Source organism: Columba livia, chromosome 3, assembly GCF_036013475.1.
Source record: "Columba livia isolate bColLiv1 breed racing homer chromosome 3, bColLiv1.pat.W.v2, whole genome shotgun sequence".
NCBI classification, from domain to species: Eukaryota; Metazoa; Chordata; class Aves; order Columbiformes; family Columbidae; genus Columba; species Columba livia.
Window position 1 is genome coordinate 56,787,790 of NC_088604.1, and position 20,506 is coordinate 56,808,295.

General features: G+C 39.0%; 1 protein-coding gene across 15 annotated transcripts in view; it reads right to left on the reverse strand.

Moving 5' to 3' along the window:
• Positions 1-20,506, reverse strand: part of PTPRK (protein tyrosine phosphatase receptor type K) — a 407,715-nt gene that overhangs the window by 155,587 nt on the left and 231,622 nt on the right. For all 15 annotated transcript variants that reach the window (XM_065056898.1, XM_065056897.1, XM_065056904.1 and 12 more), the window contains exon 7: positions 14,646-14,939. In XM_065056898.1, coding sequence (XP_064912970.1) covers positions 14,646-14,939 — 294 coding nt within the window. The remainder of the gene's footprint in view (positions 1-14,645; positions 14,940-20,506) is intronic.

A 20,506-nucleotide genomic window follows, 5' to 3' on the forward strand; every position in this document is an offset into this window, starting at 1 on the left:
GGCAGGAGGGTGAGGAAGCGCTGATAACAAAAAAAATCTGTAGCCTTCTCACTGTTGGAAGGCTACTTCTTCTAACGCAATTTAGCTTACAAAATAAAGGTGAAGCTTGCTACACAGAAACCTGCTACACATGCTTTAACTTTGCTAATAAAGGTCATTCACAGAGTAATGCTCTAAAATATGCAGACTCAAGCAATTTAAGTTTTTGCATGTTTTATGCATTTTAAGGAAAATAATTCTCTTTTAAATGTCAAAATGCATTTTTTATTGATTTTCTTTTTCTCCAACTGCCAGCAGAAACTTTCAAGTGAAAGAATTTGAAGGATTTTCTTGTCTGTTGTTGGCTTTCATGGCAAATTGTGTGCACAAAAGCTATATTATAGCAAGAGAGCAAAACTAAGTATTCAAAGTTAAAAAATGACACCTTTGACATATCAGCAACAAACTTAATTCAATTTTCTTATGCATATGCATTATGATATTATGTTTAAACACACTATTTTCCTTAAGGCAACATGGAAAAATCGATACACGAAAACAATGTCAACCAATGCTGTTGGCACAAGCTGAAACAAACAAACAAACAAACGTGTATGTATTTTTCCTCTATACAGCTTTCAAATAATCAAACTAGATCACAAAAGGCATATCAGAGAAGAGACGTTACTGACAGCTGTAGGAAAAAGTCATCAGTGTCTTACTACATGAGCCCTCACACACATTTTATATGCAGAAGCACCCAGTCCACTGGCCACTCATCAGAGAACAGCCTGGAAGGTTTGCCTGGCCTGTAAGCTACTGAGGTTTGTCATAACACTATCTCCCCAACTCACCATTTGTTTCAGCACATGCTAGGGTAGTTTATCTATCAGTTTTCTGTGCAGATGAAGTCATACGACAGAAAAAGAGTCCTCAATTTGCTCCATAAATGAAAAAAAACCCAAACAACCAGTTATCCTAACTCTCTAACAAATGGATCCTGTAATTGCAGCTAAGAAAAACTTACACTACTGCTTTAAAATGAAAACAGCAGAAGCACATGCATACTAAATAGATATCAGGTTATTAGAAAAGTGATTCTCATTATACATAAGATATTGTTTTGTTTTTAAATTTTCTTGTCTCTCATTCAGGTCAAGTATTTTGAATTTTCAAATCCTTCAAATATGAGAACAGTGGGTTATTTCACCACACCACAGGTTAAGAAAAAGCAGCAAGTTCCAGGATGGCACTAAATATTACTGGAGGAGTTTTTTGTTTTGTTTTCCCTTTTTTATAGCGCACAGAAGAACAATTCCTCATTTTTATAGATGATAATTTAATTTCTCCTTACATATACAGAAATATAACAGTTCCAACAGCAGTATTTACTACTTCAGAATTAAAGCAAGTTTACTGTAATGACGTATTTCATCAATATGCAGAATTATCGTAATGACAGTGAATACTGTCATTGAAAGGGAAGATATCACTGATACACAAAATGTGGAGCCTCTCTATCAGCTATTGCAAAAATAGGTTCCCACTGAGAATTCAGAAAAAAATGTATGAAATGCTGACATAAAACCCAGCACACACACACACATGCATCGCTGGGAAGGCAGTAGAAAAAGAATGATTCCTTCTCTCCACGCTATTGTGGGAATTAGTAACACAGCTAACAGGCTACTCAGTTCAGATAGGAGAATGGACTCCAAAAGAGCAGCCAGCTTTAAGAAGGGCTTGCAGTTTCAGGATTTTCCTAACCCACAATAATTTATAGGCTACCAAAAACAAAGCCCCTCTCTTCTAGCATATTCAAGGCACCTCTGCAGTCAGCTTCAAAGGAAACTGGGTAAGTATTTCCCCATTTCAGTCAGTATACAAAGCCCATATCACTATATATTAGCTGAGCTCCAGTAGAGAAAGAACTTGACAAGTCAGAAGCTGAAGCAATATGTGTCAAAGAGATTGAATTCCGCTTTCATATTAGTACAGAAGACGACGGTGCATGATTATTGCTTGGAGCATGTGGTTGTTTAGGGGATAATGCTAGCACCTTAACACTGAGGAGTAATGGAAATTGTCTGTCTTGTTCTCATTCTTTCTGAGACAGTCACTTGTGATATGTCTTGTTACACTGCCAGGTCATTTCTCTCTTCAGGCTCCTTAAATATCACCTGTCCAAGTTGACAATACATCTCTCAAATGATGACATTATGCTTTGTTCCTTGCTAAATAGCTAGACACTCACTTTACCAAGGATGAAAAGTTACACTTTACTTGCAGAAATTAAAACATTACAGGTTGGCCACTATGTTAGAGCTCTGCTTCCCAACACTGCCCCATCTGCAAGGACACTCAGCCCCCACAGCCTCAAGGCATCTTACTCTGCATCAGCCCAGGCTCATGTCCCCCTTTATGTTGTTCTTCCTTATGGCTAAATTCAGAGAGATGGACTCCTCATTTATTAAAATTTTCAAACAGACAAAAGAAAGCATATAAAATAACTTCTACCTACTTTTAAATGCCATGACATCCACTGAGAGGAACTCTATTGCAGAAGTTGCACTGCTTTGAGTACCCCATTTTCTCTCACTAGCAATTACTCTGTGCAGAAAACCACAGACCCTGCTCCAACAAAAAGACCTTCAGCACCAGAGAGAAGAGAGTTTCTTCATGAGCTGTCAGCGCTATGTGATACCTTAGTCCCCTTAAAAGCCTCCCAGAGTAAGGCATAGGATGAAACACAGAAAGAAGGATGGCAAGAGTAATAGTAGGATATTTAAAACCAGATTTTTGCAATGCAGGGTTAAAAAAAATAGATATATATATATGTATTGTAAAGGTTACAAGCTCTTTTTTTTTGTAGTTGTTGTTCTTTCCTATTGCTGTGTATTTGTTTCCTGGCCCAAGTTACTATATAGACAGGGAGATAGAAGGATGCCCATCACACCTGAGAGCCTTACAGAATTACCAAATACAGGATGGCTGCTCTTCAGAGGCTGAGAAAAAACACACATGGGCACATGTGTGTCCACTGAGAGAATATGTCAAGTGTCAAAGAGATTAGTTTTAGGAGAAAAAAGTGCGCAATGGAAGCATCTGACATTTTCTAATTTAAGTCTGTCCACAAGGCAGACTTTCCCAGTGTGATGAAAGGAGAACACGGCTTCCACAGAACCTGCTCCCGGCGGGTCACAGCAGCCCAGCTGAAGCCTCACCCCTTGGAACCCACAGCACATCCATTTTCAAGAGATCTTTAAATCACCTGGAGTCATCACAGGAATCATTGTACAGGTTCAGTGTTGCCACCTTGAACTTGCAAATCCTTTCTTAAACACGGAGACAAGTAAGCTGATTTGCAAAGGCAATACTGAAGAGTGGTAGCACTTTTGTTTCCACTGTGGGAACCAGACCAAATTAACACAGGGGAAAAAAACCCTAAGTTTGTGAACTGACTTTATTTAAAGCACATGGCAACTAGTAAATTCAGGACTAAATAATTCACAGTAAGACATAAAGATCACGTTTATTGCTTTCTATACAATGTAACTGCTGTCTATGTTTTTTTCTCATTGTATAGACTATGGGTATACACTCTGACTACGTCCATCAGTAAAGTGACAATGAAAAATGCCTACAATCTTGTCTTTCAAATATGCATTCACCGCCTTTTCCAATTACCACTAAGTAGGGTAAGTTGTATCTACTGAACTTTTTACTTGCTTCTTTTCTGTATAATTTCTCATACTATATTAATCATCATATGATCTGCAAACCTTCTGCAAGCACATTACCCAACATGAATGACTTCTACAACATATTGTTCCTTCTCCCATCCATTGTTTAGATGAAAGCATCTGTATTTTTGCTTCTAACTTTTAAATTGTGTTTCACAGTTGAAGGGGAGGATTATCTGGGGTTGGAGTGGCAGTAGGCTAGTGGTAGGAAAGGGGAAAGGAAGGGGGAAAGGAAGGGGGAAAGGAAGGGGGAAAGGAAGGGGGAAAGGAAGGGGGAAAGGAAGGGGGAAAGGAAGGGGGAAAGGAAGGGGGAAAGGAAGGGGGAAAGGAAGGGGGAAAGGAAGGGGGAAAGGAAGGGGGAAAGGAAGGGGGAAAGGAAGGGGGAAAGGAAGGGGGAAAGGAAGGGGGAAAGGAAGGGGGAAAGGAAGGGGGAAGAGAAGAGAAGAGAAGAGAAGAGAAGGAGAAGGAGAAGGAGAAGGAGAAGGAGAAGGAGAAGGAGAAGGAGAAGGAGAAGGAGAAGGAGAAGGAGAAGGAGAAGGAGAAGGAGAAGGAGAAGGAGAAGGAGAAGGAGAAGGAGAAGGAGAAGGAGAAGGAGAAGGAGAAGGAGAAGGAGAAGAGAAAAAGAAAAGAAAAAGCTGAGCAACAGAAAACTTGGTAAAGGTAACCTAAGAAGTCTTAGAGGTGAAGTGGCAAACACACACAAAGGAACATGTTCAGCTAGCATGATCCCCAATTATGGTCATTCAGAGAATAAGAGACAAGTGAAAATGCAGCCAAAAAAAAATTAAGTTCAGGAATACATTGATATCCACTGATTTCTATACAGTATGATTTCTGCATTCTTCCCACACTCTCCACGCCATCCCTTACTGTATCAAGTGAACACCAAGAACAGACTGCGTGGACAAACACAAAGAAACACTGGTCATGCTAGGAACTGAATGCAGAGCAGTTGTTTATTTTCAAGGGAAATCCCTCTACACAATAAAAAAAAAATTGTAAAAAAATTTGTCACCGAATGAACAAAAATTTACTCTCTGATGTATGATCTTCATTGTACTAAATTCTAGTTACAAACTATTTATCTGTGGAAAGCGTTCAGACAGATAAAACCAAGATCCCATTGCAATCAGTACAATAAAAGTAAGAGAAGTGTTTGTTCTGAATAAATCACAAGGTAAATGAAAATGAGAAAAATTGCTGGGGAAACATGCATATTAATCCTGATTTCCTAATGGTATCAAGACACAAAGTTAAATGATTTATCAAAGGTGACAGAAGAGCCACAAACACAAAGCAAGTTCTTGAATGGTAGTTCAGCGCTATCTTTTAAGGTCTTTACTTCAAGGAAATATGGCGCAATAGAACTAGTTTACTTCTTTCTATTAATAATCATCTAAGCTGCTACATGTTGTAAACTGTGAATGCTGTAACATCGTTTTCCCAGTGGGTGCCCATGTTCTGAAATTTCAGCCTAGTAGAGTTCATTTTGCAGAGCAAAGAAGGTACTTTGTTGAATATATTTTCCCTAGTCCCTCACAAAACTCCATAAAATAAAGGTAATAAACTGCAAAATGTGTGCTTATGGTACTGTTAGTATCTGAAATGTTTTAATTACCTGAATGATAATTAAGCATGTTGCCATTTCCAAGAGTAATGAAATAGCTTTCAGCAATTAATAATGACCTGGAAAACAAATTGCATAAATGAAATATTTTAAAAGGTAATAAGAAATGAAAAATACTAATGTACACATGAAATGGTATGCTGTTTATGCAGTGAGGTTAGAGATGTGAAACAAGGAAAATAAATTTCAACTACATGAGAAATTATTGCCTAAAATCACATCTAAAAACGCTATTAATTCTGGTCATGTCATGTATCCTTAACAACAAGATTTTGTTTCCAGGTTCTAAGTTTCTGCCAGAATTCTCTTTTTTTGGTTTCTTAATCCTCCTGACAGTAACCTCTTGTACAACACCATACCTTTAATTCTATAGAACAGGATGCTACACAGATTTGGGGAGGGGTTGGGGAGATGGGAATAAAAGGCTGGGTTCAGAAGGAAAGTAATTTGGCAAGCTATTTCAAATATTCACCTTCACAAAGTTTAAGACATTCTCCAATACTAAGCAAAAGGTGAGAAACTTTGCTGTGGTTTCTACAGCTGAGCAGTACAGTGCCCCAGTGACAGCCCTAGTGGCCAGTGATCCCCATGGGCTGTCACACCACACCTAGGGCCCCAGCCCCTCCTTTTCCCACACTGTACATATGGACTACTCCAGTTTTATTATCCTGCAGCTGGTCTACCTGAAACATAAACCAGCAGCACTCAATTCAAACCACTGCAAATTAATAAGCAAATTCTTTTTTTTTGGAGTGGGTTTTTTCTACCATTTTCATAATCTTCTGCGATTTGCCAGCTTTATCACAGTTAAATTTTCTTTATAAAGTACATGGGAGTATTCCTGACAGGACCCAAACAGAAATATTTATTCAATTAATCCATAAAAATGGGTTTAGATATATCAGCCAGTTCTTCTGCATTTGTGTTGATTTTATTCTGGTTTCTTAATAAAAATGTTTTATATCAAATTAAATGCATTAGAGAAGAACGATATTGCCTTTATTAACCAAATCTGTAATCTAATTTTTAAAAAATCAAGTTATTCTGACAAGATCAGTATTCCATAAAGCTGTTGACTATCTCTAATTATATTACTTTCTTAATTCTTCATTAATCAACCCTTGTATTGGCTGTTCCATTATTCTGTTTAGAATTAAAGTCAAGATGACAAGCTTTTAATTAATTGGGTGATCTTGATCCTTCATGTCAGTATTTTTAATGTTTGCTTCCTGGTCATCTGGAACTTTCCAGGACTGCTCCAGATTTTTATTTTTCTTAAAACAGTAAACAAAACCAGGTAAAATTAAGAGTCCTGACAAGCCATTTTAGGATTCTGGACCTAGTGACCACCTGAGGTGCAACTTGCATCAGCTGCTGCTTTATATGCTTCTCAATCTACTGTTATAATAGAAGCTATTTCATTATCATACCATACAAAAGCATCACCTGATCCATTCCCCCTCTCAGCACCAGCAGGAGGATTTATTCAGAAATAAAATGAAGAAAGTGAAATTCACTCAGTATTGCCTCACGCAGTCTAGATTGAAGTTAGTAGGAAAGAATTATGCTACCCACTTATAAAATGAAAAAAAGTTTAAAAAATAAAAAAGTAAACGAGAATCAAATGGAAAACAAAGATTTATCTAGCAGAATAAAGACCAAAGAATCAATGTTAATAAGAACCAGGGCTTTAGCGAAGCCTGTCCTAACCTTGGAGGATGTTATCCTGAACTTCATGCAGATCTCACACTAGCATGAATGACATGACATCTCTCTGCAATGGCTTTGGGGAGAAAGACACATGAAGGACAGTGAAAGGAATAATGAATGCATCTGGGAAGTCTCATCAACATCCCCCCCCTTGCAGCACACACTGCTGACACTGCTTCTATAGAATCATATGATCACAGAATCATTCCATTTGGAAGAGACCCTTCAAGATCATCGAGTCCAACCATAACCTAACTCAAGCACTAAACCACACCCCTAATTAATTTCCTCCTGCATCATTCCACATCATCACTCCTGCTACTCACAGCCCTCCCTACCTACTCCACGCTACTCCCTTGATAGCACCAAAATAACAGTGAAAAATTAGTGTGTTCCCAAAACCATGCATTTCAGTGCTGCAATGACCAGAGCAACATTCAAAACCTTATTAAAATTTTCCCTGCTGAATTTTTAATAGAGTGATAAACGAAAGTACAATAAAAGCCAGTCCTATAAAAGTTTGTTGTATTTAGGTACTTACCAATTTTCAAACACTGTAAAAATAATACTGCACTCCTAAACAGTTGAGAGACCTTAATTATGAAAGCAAACTAAAGTGTCAAGCACACTAATAAATCATACTAAAAATGATTTATTTCAGCTGAAATTAAAAATAGAAGTCACAGTTCAAAAAAGAGCTCCAGTCGTCTCAAAGTGTAAGATTATCTCAACCTGCAACCATGTTCTTCAGAAGTGAATACAGATGAAAAATCTCTGAATACCAGTCCTCACACTCTGGAGAAGCTATAATGAGGCTTTGAGTTATCTGGCCCAGGTGCACCCACATAATTTTCAAGTGCTGTAATATGAGTTATTGCTCACATCCATTCTTTTACAGCTGGAATAGGTGCCATGGATTAATGTAGTGCAATACATTTTCTTGCCACAGACAGTGCTCCTCTTGGAAGTGTGATCTATTGACTAGTTACACGCACTTTGGATAAATCATGATGGTCTCAGTACTACGGCACGCTCCACTCTGGGAAAAGCTGCTGAACAAGGCAAGATGAGACAGGAGATGGACAAATCACTTGCAAGACAGGGGAGCTTTGGGAGGAGTTGGCAGGTGCTCCTTTTCCTCCCTCAGCCTTCATCACACAGCTCAAGTGGTATCCCTGACCTAGTGTCCTTCACCAGAAAGAGAGACACTAACTCCAACTGTAGGACTTCTCTCAACTTGATGGACTTTGCACTGAAGCCCCGACTGGTCAGCATGTGAGGTACCAATGACAATAACCATGTCTTGTGGAAGGTAAGTCAACTCAACCTGCCCACTGGTAGAGGCTTCAGAAAGAAGACAGAGGAAGAGGTCACTGCACACAACAGAGGCTTTGAAAACTGGGTGGCCACACTAGAGAAACCTAACTCAGTCTGCTACTCTAACCTCAAGTGAAGACCATCAGTGTGATTAAATAGCCACAGTGAGATTTACTTCTGGGTATGACCCTATACAATAAAGAACCAGCCATGAACAAAGCTTATCCCAAAAGTGAAGCATTGGAGAATTCAGGAAACCCACGTCTCATCAGATAACATGGCACTCGCAGTGACGCAGGAAGAAAGTTTCCAATTAGTGCAGATGGAGCTTGCAGCTGCAAATACCAAAAAAATGATACTATGTAAGGCTGAATATAGCAAACAAAAAAAGTTGAAAACTAATTTAGGGGAGGTCAGTGTCTGAACTTGCAGTTTACTGCCAATTCAACTGAGTCATCATCGTTGTGCTCCTTTGAAAAAGAGGAAACCACGCTTAATTTACGGAATCTGACAAGAACTTGGCTCGGCAGTCTGCCTGGTCTCCTGCTAGGTAACTCAGCTGCACTACAGTCCTTTCTTATGGATATAAGCATCATTAGGATTCTATATGTGGTACGAACATCTGAACAGTGGCAAGCAGCACAACAAGCAGAGTACAGTTGTATGTCCAAATCAGACAATGGTCCAAATCAGATAGCTCTTCTACAGGATGCTCTCTCAGTAACAATTCTGGTATTCAATCCTAAAATGAACATGATTAAGTTACTTAGTCCAGACTTTCTCTATTGTTTAAATACCTTTTTGTTCATATCATAGCCAACTGGTAAACCTATATGGAACAGGAGACTGGTGCATTTGGTATCTGCTAGCAAGATCTTAAATGTTTCCAATTACTACCTGGCCAAAAGCCCAGAAACAGTCATGAGTGCCAAACACATTTGTAAAAAACAACAGCAACTTATAAATATTGCTGTAATGTGGGCTCTTCTGCAATGATAAATGTAAAATAATTTTTAAAAGTATCACATTCATTTAGTTTCAAGTGGTTCATCTTTAGCTTATTCTAATAAAGTGTTCAGCTTTGAAACAACAAAAACATAAGTAAAAGAAACATGTTATTTCAGTGTTCAAAACATATTTAAGCTCCTCTTTAAGCTATATTGTAAGTCTCTAATGACACCTAGTTAGAGGGGGAAATGGTAAAGATTCTGTTAAAAACACTGAGATAAATGCTTTGCTGTAAAGGTAAATATTTTCCCTGTCCACTTAGAAAAAAATATGAAAAATTTCACATTTTTATGTATTTTTATTAGCTTTCCAAGATTTAAATAATAATATAAGATGCACTACTGCAAGAGACACAGATGAAGAGCACAGTTTATCCATTCGGTGCTGTATTTTCCAGAACCCTCCTGTGATGTTGACTGTACCCAATTTTGCAAGCTCACTGCCTCACATACTAACATCCTAAATCCTCTTGTGCAATACACAGTGAAGTCTATAAATCATGTTCCCCACCTGGAACCCCTCACCTCCACTCTGCAAGCGTAAAAGGCAAACACCACTGACCAAAGTAGCACTGCATACATTGCACTCCATCGACACAAGCAGATTCTATATTGCACTGACCCTTTCACTTGATTTATTTTTAAAATTAGATACAATTTTTATAAAGCCAGAACAACATTTTCGTTTTCCAGATGGCCACGCAACATCACTTACTCGATGATAATATCACTGGGGTCCTTCTGTTTAAAATCCCAAGAAAAAGAACAGAAGCCTTAAGGTTGCTTTTTATTGTTTTCTGATGTTTCCCCAATTTTTGCCTTTTTGTTTTGTTTTGGTTTGGTTTTTTTTAATAGACAGGAGTTTAGCAGTAACCCGTACTCTATGCACATTGTTTTTAAAATTACTAAATGTGCAAATCGTAAACAAAGATTTTGTGCTTGAAAAAGGCAGGCAGAGAACAGCCCAGCTCCCAAACCTTCGGCTGCAGGTGAGTATACCCCAGCGTCGCAGTGCTGAGCCAGCATCCCCACCGTTCTGCCTCGAGGCGGTGACTCATGCCGATAGCTCGGGCTCTGTGACAGATAACGATTTTGAACAATAGAATAATATTATCGATACATATTAGTCCATTCTCAGCTCTGAGAAAGCTATAAGACTTCCCTTCCCCCTTGCTCATTTTATTATAGAAACCAAATAATATAGGCAACAGTTTACTAATAAGAAGTCGTTTGAAAAAAAAGAAAAAACAAGAACACCCAGGACTTTTTTCTCCAATTGCTCTACAATTCTTCATGTTTTACTGAAAATCACACCCTTGCACTGAATTTCAGTAAAATAGGAATGAGCAATTCCACTGTGTACATATATTAAACTCTGGACAGGCTGAACTATTGACCTCCTTTGCCACTAAAATATCAGTTAATCATAAAACTGAGCTGTGAGCTATTACTCAGAAGCAGCAGCCAATGTAAGAGAATAACTTCTAACTTAGAGTTGATAAAGCAGGCTAAGTGGACAATTTTAGATTACCACATATTTTCTACATCCCCCCCAAAGGAAAGGCAATCGCAACTCAGAGGATACATTCAAAAGGACAACACACCCCAAAGCCATAGAAAACAGCCTTAAGGATTACTTTTGATTAAGGTGCTACCCCCTGCCTCTGGTTTTTAAAATGCTTGAGAAGCGAAAAATTTGAGCAATGACATTGGGGAAGAGGTGAAGTCGCACTGAAATAAAGCCCAGGTGCCCCGCAAGGATTGATGGGGAGGAAGAAGCTTCCAGCATCAGCAGCTTGAAATGATTTGTGCCCAACCACATGCAGCCAGGAACAACACCGTGCTTGGCACCAGCTCCAGTGGTGCTTAAGGCATGGAAATACAAAACATCCACCCAGCTGCTAAGAATGGAAAAGAATGTTTTACCTCTCATGTTTTAGTCCTACTTCAGTCACTTCAAACCACTCAGTGATTTCATATATTTGACTGCTCAGCACTATCTTTAATTGCAGACTGATAAAACACAACATGCGAATTTTCTAGCAAAATGCCATCATTCAGCACAGATCACCTGGAAAATGCTGGGTAGACAAACAGGCTGGTGCAGGACTTTTGACTAGCAGAAGAATTATCTCTTAATTAGAAAACAATTTTGCTTAGCATTTGTGGAAACATTTATGAAAAGAGTCACCAGACACCTGGTTTGCTATGAGGAAGACAGAAAAGTCTCTAAAAACCTAATAATAAAAGTGCATGTCTCATACTGAGATAAATACAATCATCACCCAAATCATTCAAAAGTAGGATACATCTCCAGCAAAGCACAAGCCAACCGATCAATAGCATGTTATTAAGAAATGTCATGAAATTATAAATACTGAATGAATTATGGAAAAAAAACATTTTCAATCTTCATTTGAAAATAATGTTAATATTTGCTTAGATATTAAATAAACAGAAAGCAGAATACTAACCTAATCTTATTGATGTGTCAGTGTGTTTGCTATCATTGCTACCTGGAATGTAAACACTAAAAACTCATCAGATCAATGTTCGCTAACGTGTGCTTTTTAATGAGTGTAGAAAGCAGTCAAACTTCATGCTGAAAATTCATTTATTTCCCGCCACTCCATTTGATGCTGAGCAGATAATCAATTATAATTTGTTTCAGAATCTGAACTAATATGTACAAAACTTGTGGAAAGACAAAACTGACAAAGAACATGGAAAGAAAAGAGAGTATCTGTCTGAAAAATAAGTGATCTTGTCAGAAACAAGAATTAGGAATAATTGAAGAATTGCCAGAAAGAAGATATTGCTGCAGAGATGTCATCTAATATAGCACAGTAAATCACCTGCCAGTCACACGAACAACACCAGCAGCAGCAAAGTCTGCAGGGTGAGCTGTTCCATTATTAGCTCTACCTTTCCTTATAAATCTTCTCTTCAGAAAAGACTAATTTTTATGTTTATAGTTTGCTTTTTATGAGTAAAATATTTTTAAAAATATTCCTATTGACTCGAGTTTGCAGTTATCTTACAGAAGCCTTGGGAGAACACTGTGCAAAAGGAAGGTCTGTCTTCATTTTCCAGACGGGTGAAGAGGCGGCTGGGTGACCTGCTGCTCGACCCGGTGCCATCCCTGACACATCCTTGACGCTGGGCACAATCCGTCAGTCCCCACAAACCCTTCCTGATTCTCCTTTTTCTAACTGAAACTGGTTAATAACATTTATTAACCTTCACTTTCATGGAATAAGAAAAGCCAGCCTTTCTGTAACGTAAACAACTCAAAATTTTATTAATATTAAAATAATAGTCACAGAAGTTCATTTTATTTTTCCAAGTATCTTTTTATCTGCTTCATTTTATAGTGGATTAAATTAAGCTGGAAATTTGTCTCAAGTCTGACTAGATTTTAATGCCTTATATGTGATCGTTAAGTTAAAAACAAATTAAAAATAAAATCACACTGAAAATAACATTGTTTCCCCTAACTGGCTTTTAAAAATATGTCACATAAATAATGACTTCCTTTCTTTTCCTTTCCCATTAAAAAGCTTTAGTCTGTCACAGACTGTGTAAATGAAATTATATTTTTTCAAGTGCTGAGAAAAAGAACCCAAACATTTGGGATTTGTTAGTCTCAGCTCAGTCTCTCTAAAATAGAAGCTGTTTTCCAATTCCTACTTTTTTTAGAACAATGCCTAAATCAATTCAGTACAATAAATCAATGCTTTAATCTTACTTAGATCTCAACAACTGTCATGTTAACCGAGATAGACACATATATTTTTACTTCACAGGAAGGACAGACTAAATTATAAATAAGATCACAAATTCTAAAAAATGCCTTCAGTTTAGTCTTGCTCCAGCTGTGTGTCTCAGCTTCTGACAGTATTATGCCCTATTTCAAAAAAGACTGACTGATTTTCTGAGATTCATACCTAATGACCTAGACCATTTGAAGTTCTGGCTTGTGATCCAGACATTGACTCTCTTCCTTAAGTACACAAAACGGGTGATTATCCACGCTTAGATGAGAACTTGAATAGCTGTCCCACTGAGGTCTGTCACCAACTTGTGAAAAATATTTCATTTATATTCCCATATATATTCATACATATATGTGACAAATAGAAATCTGCAGCTGCAGCTGTTCTTCCTTACTATTTTAGTGCAGCTTTGAATAGAAGGTTATAAGCACTCCGCTAAATCTAATACAGTGCAAACTTTAAAATACTGTAAATCAGGCCCTAAAAATCATGATATTAGGAAAAAAAAACCCACTATTTAATTTCCGCTTATTTGCTCCCCCTCTGATGTTCAAATCTATAATTTTTCTCCTCTGCAACTATAAGATGTAGGCATTATCATTCTTCTTATGAAAGCTGAGATCAAAATAACTTTAAGTAGCTTTAGAAGGAACAGGATATAACACAAGTTGGCAGTACTTAATCTTCTTGGTGCTGGCCACAGAGGGGCAATAAAAAAAACCAGCAGGAGACTCCAAGATTCAGTAGCACATGGTTTTGGTGGTGGTAGGTCAAAAATGGAGAAAAGAAAACACTCCATGCATATTTGCTATTGTATTTTAGGAGAGAGAGATTCTGGCAGGCCACGCACTTCTACTTGGAAAAAGAAAAATTACCTAAAAATATACCACAGTTTTGGAGAATTCTGTTGCTTAAACAGATTGTTTTTCCATGCAAGTACCTTTATGTGCAAGTTTACCTAAAGTGCAAGTGGAAATACAAAGGTGAAAAAACAGGTGGTTTGTCCTTTCTAGAAATAACGTGTCCTTTCTTGCATTAGGAGAAGAGGCTTTCCTAGCTTTCTAACATCCCACCTCCTAAGCTACTGCCCAGCTACTGCTATAGCAACTTAAAGCAGGGGTGTCACACTCATTTTGACTGCAGACCATATCAGCCTCGCGGTTGCCTTCAAAGGGCCAGATGTAATTTTAGGACTGTATAATGTAGGAGTGGTTACATCTATACAGTCCTAAAATTACATTCAGCCCTTTGAAGGCAACCGTGAGGCTGATGTGGCCCTTGGTGAAAATGAGTTTGACACCCCTGACCTAGAGAGGGACTGGGCAGAGCAGGAGACACAGCAAATCCACAGCAAACTTGTGGATCCTGGGGGTGCCACGGGAAACCTTAAGTTCTGCTACAAGTTAATTAGAGCCAACAAGCCCACCAATCAATTCAATAATCAAATACATTGTTTTGTTTGGTTGTATTCCAAAGCAGCACTCACCTGCACATTTGGTCCTGGTGATGAGTGGTGGTCCTGGCTGCCCAGTTCCACCTTCACCCGGTCTGGTGAGCAGGACCCGAATCTCGTACTCGGTGTCAGGGTCCAAGTGCCAGAGCTTGTAAGTTGGTGCGTTGACGGCATGGGTTTCAGTCCAGGTCCCAGATGTCATTCGGTACTCCACTTCTTTCAGGATAATGGGTCCGTCCCCAATGATCGAGTTGGCATTCAGCTGAATGAGCAAGTATGTGGGCCCAACGCCCAGCAGCTGCGGGGGTGCTATCGGCCGAGGAGGCTCTGTAGAGGAGATAAAAAAAAAAAAAAAGTCAGAGATAAAACAAAAGCTGGCAAAGCCATTAAGAAGAGGGCTCTTTCCACAGAAAGTTGTTAGGTTTGGTCACCAAAGATTTCAAAGCTAAAATGCAAAATTACATCAATGAAGAAGAGTTGAGGAGAATGTCAGCTGATGGAAGAGAGTGGCACACCACTGGCATCTGCCCTATGCTATTTTTTCAATTTAAAAATCTCAGCCAGGGACCACAAAATCCTATCTGATTTATATATTACTGCTACTTAACATTTTTTTTTTTTTCTGAAAAGAATCTCAGTTTGTGCCCATTTATATAATTTACTATGGCAATAGCTTGAGATTTTCAGAAACATAACTGATATTCTTTGTTGACAGAAGCCACATTCACACTTTCCTTAAAGAAGTTGTTCCAATAGTTCATATACTATCACTGCACAAATATTCTTAAAAATGAGTATCACTGTGGTTCATTTGAAACCTACCAGATGCAGTTAGGGTAAAAGATATGAATACCTCTAGCAGGCATTCAGAACACCCTGCACCGAGCAAAACTGCCAGAAGAATGACAGAATAAAGATGTACAGCAACAATGTACAACATCATTTTATTCTTCAGTGACTTACTACTGATTTAGAAACTCAAACAGTAAGATGTATGTTGCCTTTCGTCTTCCTCTGTTGCCATCAGCTTCTGCCTAAATATTTCACCACAGTTACAAAGTGAAAAGGTAACAATGGACCAAACAGGGAGGTGGGGTCCCCCTTACCCTGAGAAATGTTTACATACAGAAGAAGCAGCACATTGCCTTGGTGTGATTTATTTAAAGAAACACATCACAAGCAACATACACTTTTCTAATAAAATGAATCCACTGATAAACACTGAAGGTTCATTTTCATTCCAGATGGCTCATATTTCAACTAATTTGTTTCAGTTAATTAGGCAACAATGCTAAATCTGAAGCACACAGGGGTTTCGCACAGCAGCGATGCAGAACTAACAGTGCCGCAACTCTGAGCAGGTAGAGGGATTTCATGGTCAGCACATTAAAAATAACATTTGACCCTAGACCACAAGATTTCCCTAGAGAAGAACCCTTCTCATGAGTGCTCCCCCAACCCCTCTGCACAAGAGAAGTTAACACGCAGAACCATTTCACATACTCTTCCTCCCGGGAACAACCCCACCAGTGTCACTGACACAGCCCGTGGGCAGTGGTGACAGAGGGGCTCACTGAGGGCCTCCAGACCTCCTCTGACAGCCCACCCTCCCTGCATGGTGAAGTTCAGCTAACGGCTCCCTGGTTCTCTACAGCCAGCAGTAAAATTTCCCCTCCTGATGCCAGAGCTGGCTCCCAACAGTGTATTTATCAGCTTTGTAAGCAACCAAGTTTCCCACGTTTTGCTACAAAAGGCTTTCATGCAGACTTTTTCTAAATCAGCTGTCTCTCAAGCCACTTGGTTTGGCAACCAGGGAATTTGTGAATGTACAGTAGTGGCTGCAAGCGGAGCTCATTTGCTTCTGGAGGGAAAAGGTGAGCACTCCAAGGTGTTCCCATTCGTGCTTTGGGATATATCAAACTTTAGAAAGTATCTCAATTAATTATTAACATGTTTTACCAAGAAATATGCACATGAACCAATTTAGATCCTTGCCTGCATCAAAGCTCAGATATGGAGGCAGGCTTAACGACAGCAGTTTATTTGCTGTGGAACTAACACATTAAATGTCAAACTAATGAATTCTAAGGTCAGTGCATATTACGGCAGAAAACACAATCGTTGATGAGCATGATACACTACCAAGTTCGAGTTATAAACCTCTAAAACATAGGGCTAAGCTTAGAAGCATACACTTCGATTAAAAGCATGATTATCACAAATAAAAACTCACATTAACGAGACTAATATACCATCACATATTAAATTTTTATGTTAAGAGGTAAAGAGTATTCTTATATTAGCATTTTGTTTTTAAGCTCTTGAGGACAAGGAGACTTATTTATAAAGTCTCTCCCTGTTCCAATAAATTATGCATGAATTTTAATCAGTTAGCAAATGAACAAGTAATTGTTCTGCAGCATTATTAATATTCTTCATAATACAATACACTATCAGAACCAGAGGTGAGGTGCAATCAGAAATCCCAAAAGTACACTAAGTATCAACTGAAGCATGCAATCCCAATATACCAGGATAAAATTTTCTGATGTTACCCAATTAATTTTCTATTAATTATTCTCATTCATTATTCTATAACTAGTTCCATCAAATATTCCCCAATTATAATTTCAAATCACAAAATTTCCTTTCATTTATACAGCAAACCAAAACTGTTACAGCTAAAAATTGCCATTGAGAACTAAAAGACAGAACAAAGCCATCATTAATATTTTGGTTGCTATTCCCGTAGCAAATACCACACTTCTAATACTCCTCTTTCAGTGGGTTTTTAAACATAATTCACATCCTTCAAGGAAGTGATATTGCTCAATTTTCACTAGCAATCTGGGTCCACATAGTAGTAAAGAGCACTGTTTTGCAGCGTCCTGAGAAGTAAGTAGATCAAAAATGATAAACTTCCTATAAAAGTTATTGGGAAAAAATTAATGAAAAAAAAGAAAACGAAGAGAGGGAGAAGAGAGGGAGAAGAGAGGGAGAAGAGAGGGAGAAGAGAGGGAGAAGAGAGGGAGAAGAGAGGGAGAAGAGAGGGAGAAGAGAGGGAGAAGAGAGGGAGAAGAGAGGGAGAAGAGAGGGAGAAGAGAGGGAGAAGAGAGGGAGAAGAGAGGGAGAAGAGAGGGAGAAGAGAGGGAGAAGAGAGGGAGAAGAGAGGGAGAAGAGAGGGAGAAGAGAGGGAGAAGAGAGGGAGAAGAGAGGGAGAAGAGAGGGAAAGGGGAAAAAAAGAAAAAAAGGAAAAAGAAAAAGAAGAAGAAAGATACATGAGAGGGAACTCCAATGCAAACATCACCATTTCAGAGGTTTGCTCTGATTTATAAACAGTACAAAAAACCTGGCTCAGCCAAGCCAAGCAGCAGCTGTGTAGCGCAGAGCCCGGATCCAGGGCAGCGCTGCAGGCAGCAGTGGTTGTCCTGACCCCGAGGGCAGCAGGGCTCTGGCTGCCCAGCCCGGGCACCTGCCCGCAGGTGGTCGCTAGGAAAATGCATTTTGTGGCTCTCAGTCACCCACACCCGCAGCCAGGTCAGGCAGCACAGTGACCTCCTTACATCTCCCACTGCCCTGGTCACTGCAGCCAACCCAGGGAACCATGCCCTGCATTTCTGCCAAAAAACAACCCTCCCCCCTCCCAGTTATTACAAGCAGATGTGGCTGAGGCACGCTGTATTCCTAGCATTTTCATTGAGCACAATTCCCTTTTTCACAGCCATGCACGCTCTGTGAATAGACATAAAAGTTCTAAACAACATTTTAGGAAAAAAAATATTTCAACCCGTGGATGGTTATTAACTTGTCAGTAGAATCACAATTTCAGTAGGTATTTAAGATACTCACACTAAACAGTTGGAACCAAAGACCCTGCATAGCGAGTTTCATTTCTTCCTTTGCTAAGCACAAAATTTAGAATTCCCTTTCCAGTGTAAGTAGCTTAATTACTGACTCATTTTCTGACTATATTTTTTAGCCACTGCTTAAATGTGTTAAATCTGATGAAATCCCTTCCAGTGTGCATGGCTAGTAACATCTCTGAAACACTATATAAAAAAGAGCACTTGTACATCTGCAAGACGTTAAAGAAATGAAAGTATTTTCATGCATAGCATTTTCCAGTATTTGGTCAGTTCTGGTTTTGACACAAAATGCCCACAGCTAAGTTAATCAAAAATTAAGACTGACATTTCATCAGTACAAAGTTCCCATTCTGCTGAGCTACTAGCAGTACATTATGCTCACATCAGTATGTATATGGCATTATTTATTAAATGCACTGTGATATTTAGGCACCAATGACTAGAATAAGCATGCAGCATCAACCTCAGCTATAAGTCGTCCTACAGTTAAGCAGTTGTGTCATATTCTTGATGTTAAATATTGTATGCAAATAACTACATATTCTTAAAAAGAAGCCCCCCCCCAAAAAAAAAAAAAAAAACAACAAAAGAACAAAACAAAACAAACAAACAAACCAAAAACAAAAACCACAAACCAAAACGAAACCAACAACAACAAAACAATGTAGAAAAAGGTCATTAGTCCTATTAGTACGGTAAATAGTATGCATAAAACTTCCTACATTCCCAAGCAACATACACAAACTATGTTGCTTAACCAGCCTGGGTGATAATAGCCCCACTATGTTGCCCCCCAAGACTAAACACCTCCTAAATTTAAAATAATGGAAGGGAATTTCATTAGTATCTTGGTGATAATCATACACTGTTAATGATCTGTTCAAGGCAGAAAAAAAATAAATAAAAATGAAACCAAATGAGAATCCTACAAGTTTTTCCACTTTGGAGGAAAAACTGATGCTGGATGCATGTCTGATAAAGTCTTATGACAGGAGGTCATGTTTTGCTGAGGATAACATGTACCAGTCACAGCAGACTTGCTCACAGCAGAAGGATTTGGGGAGGAGACATCGTCACCACACAGTCTCAACATGGAAGATAGGTGCTTGCCTTCATGCCTACCGCTCTCCATCCCACCTCTGCTTTGTCCAGAGCCTCCACACATTAATAATCTGCATTAATGGCTTGCAAGTTCCCTCTGCTCATGGACACAGCGTGCCTTCCTCTGGTGACAGCATGTTCAGTCTTGTCTGTCAAACACCTTACACGAAGCTAAACAGTCAGTATGCTGATGGGTATCAACAGTTTAATCAAATTAATACAACTAGGGTAATCATATAAACCTTAATTTTTACAAGTATAACAAAGCATTTGATTACTTAAAAAGAAGTCCAACACCAGCATCAGCCCTCCAGAAATTAAAATTGGTGTATTTTAACTATGCCAGAAACTGTCAAGAAAGCAGGCTAATCAAAAGAATTCAGGTTTCCTTTAAAATGTTTCATATTCATAGAAACAAACAAATAAATCCATGTAAGTACAGCTAACACTGGATGTACCAGGGAGTACAGAGGAGATGCCTCAACAAATGATTCAACTTCATCGTGTTCACAGAATCACAGAATGTCCTTAGTTGGAAGGGATTCACAAGGATCATCGAGTCCAGCTCCTGTCCCCACATATGACAATCCCACAGTTCACACAATGTGTCTAAGAGTGTTGTCCAGTCTCTTCTTGAACACTGTCAGGGTTGGGGCCGTGACACCTCCCTGGGGAGCCCGTTCCAGTGCTCCACCACCCCCTGGGTGAAGAACCTTTTCTTATGTCCAACCTAAACCTCCCTGGCACATCTTCCTGCCATTCCCTTGGGTTCTGTCATTGGTCGCTAAAGAGAAGAGTTTGGTGTCTACCCCTTCCTTCTTCCCTTGTGAGGAAGCTCTAGACCGTGATGAGGTCTCCTCTCAGTCTCCTCTCCTCCAGGCTGAACAAACCAAGTGAACTCAAGACCGACTCAGGTCCCACCAAGAT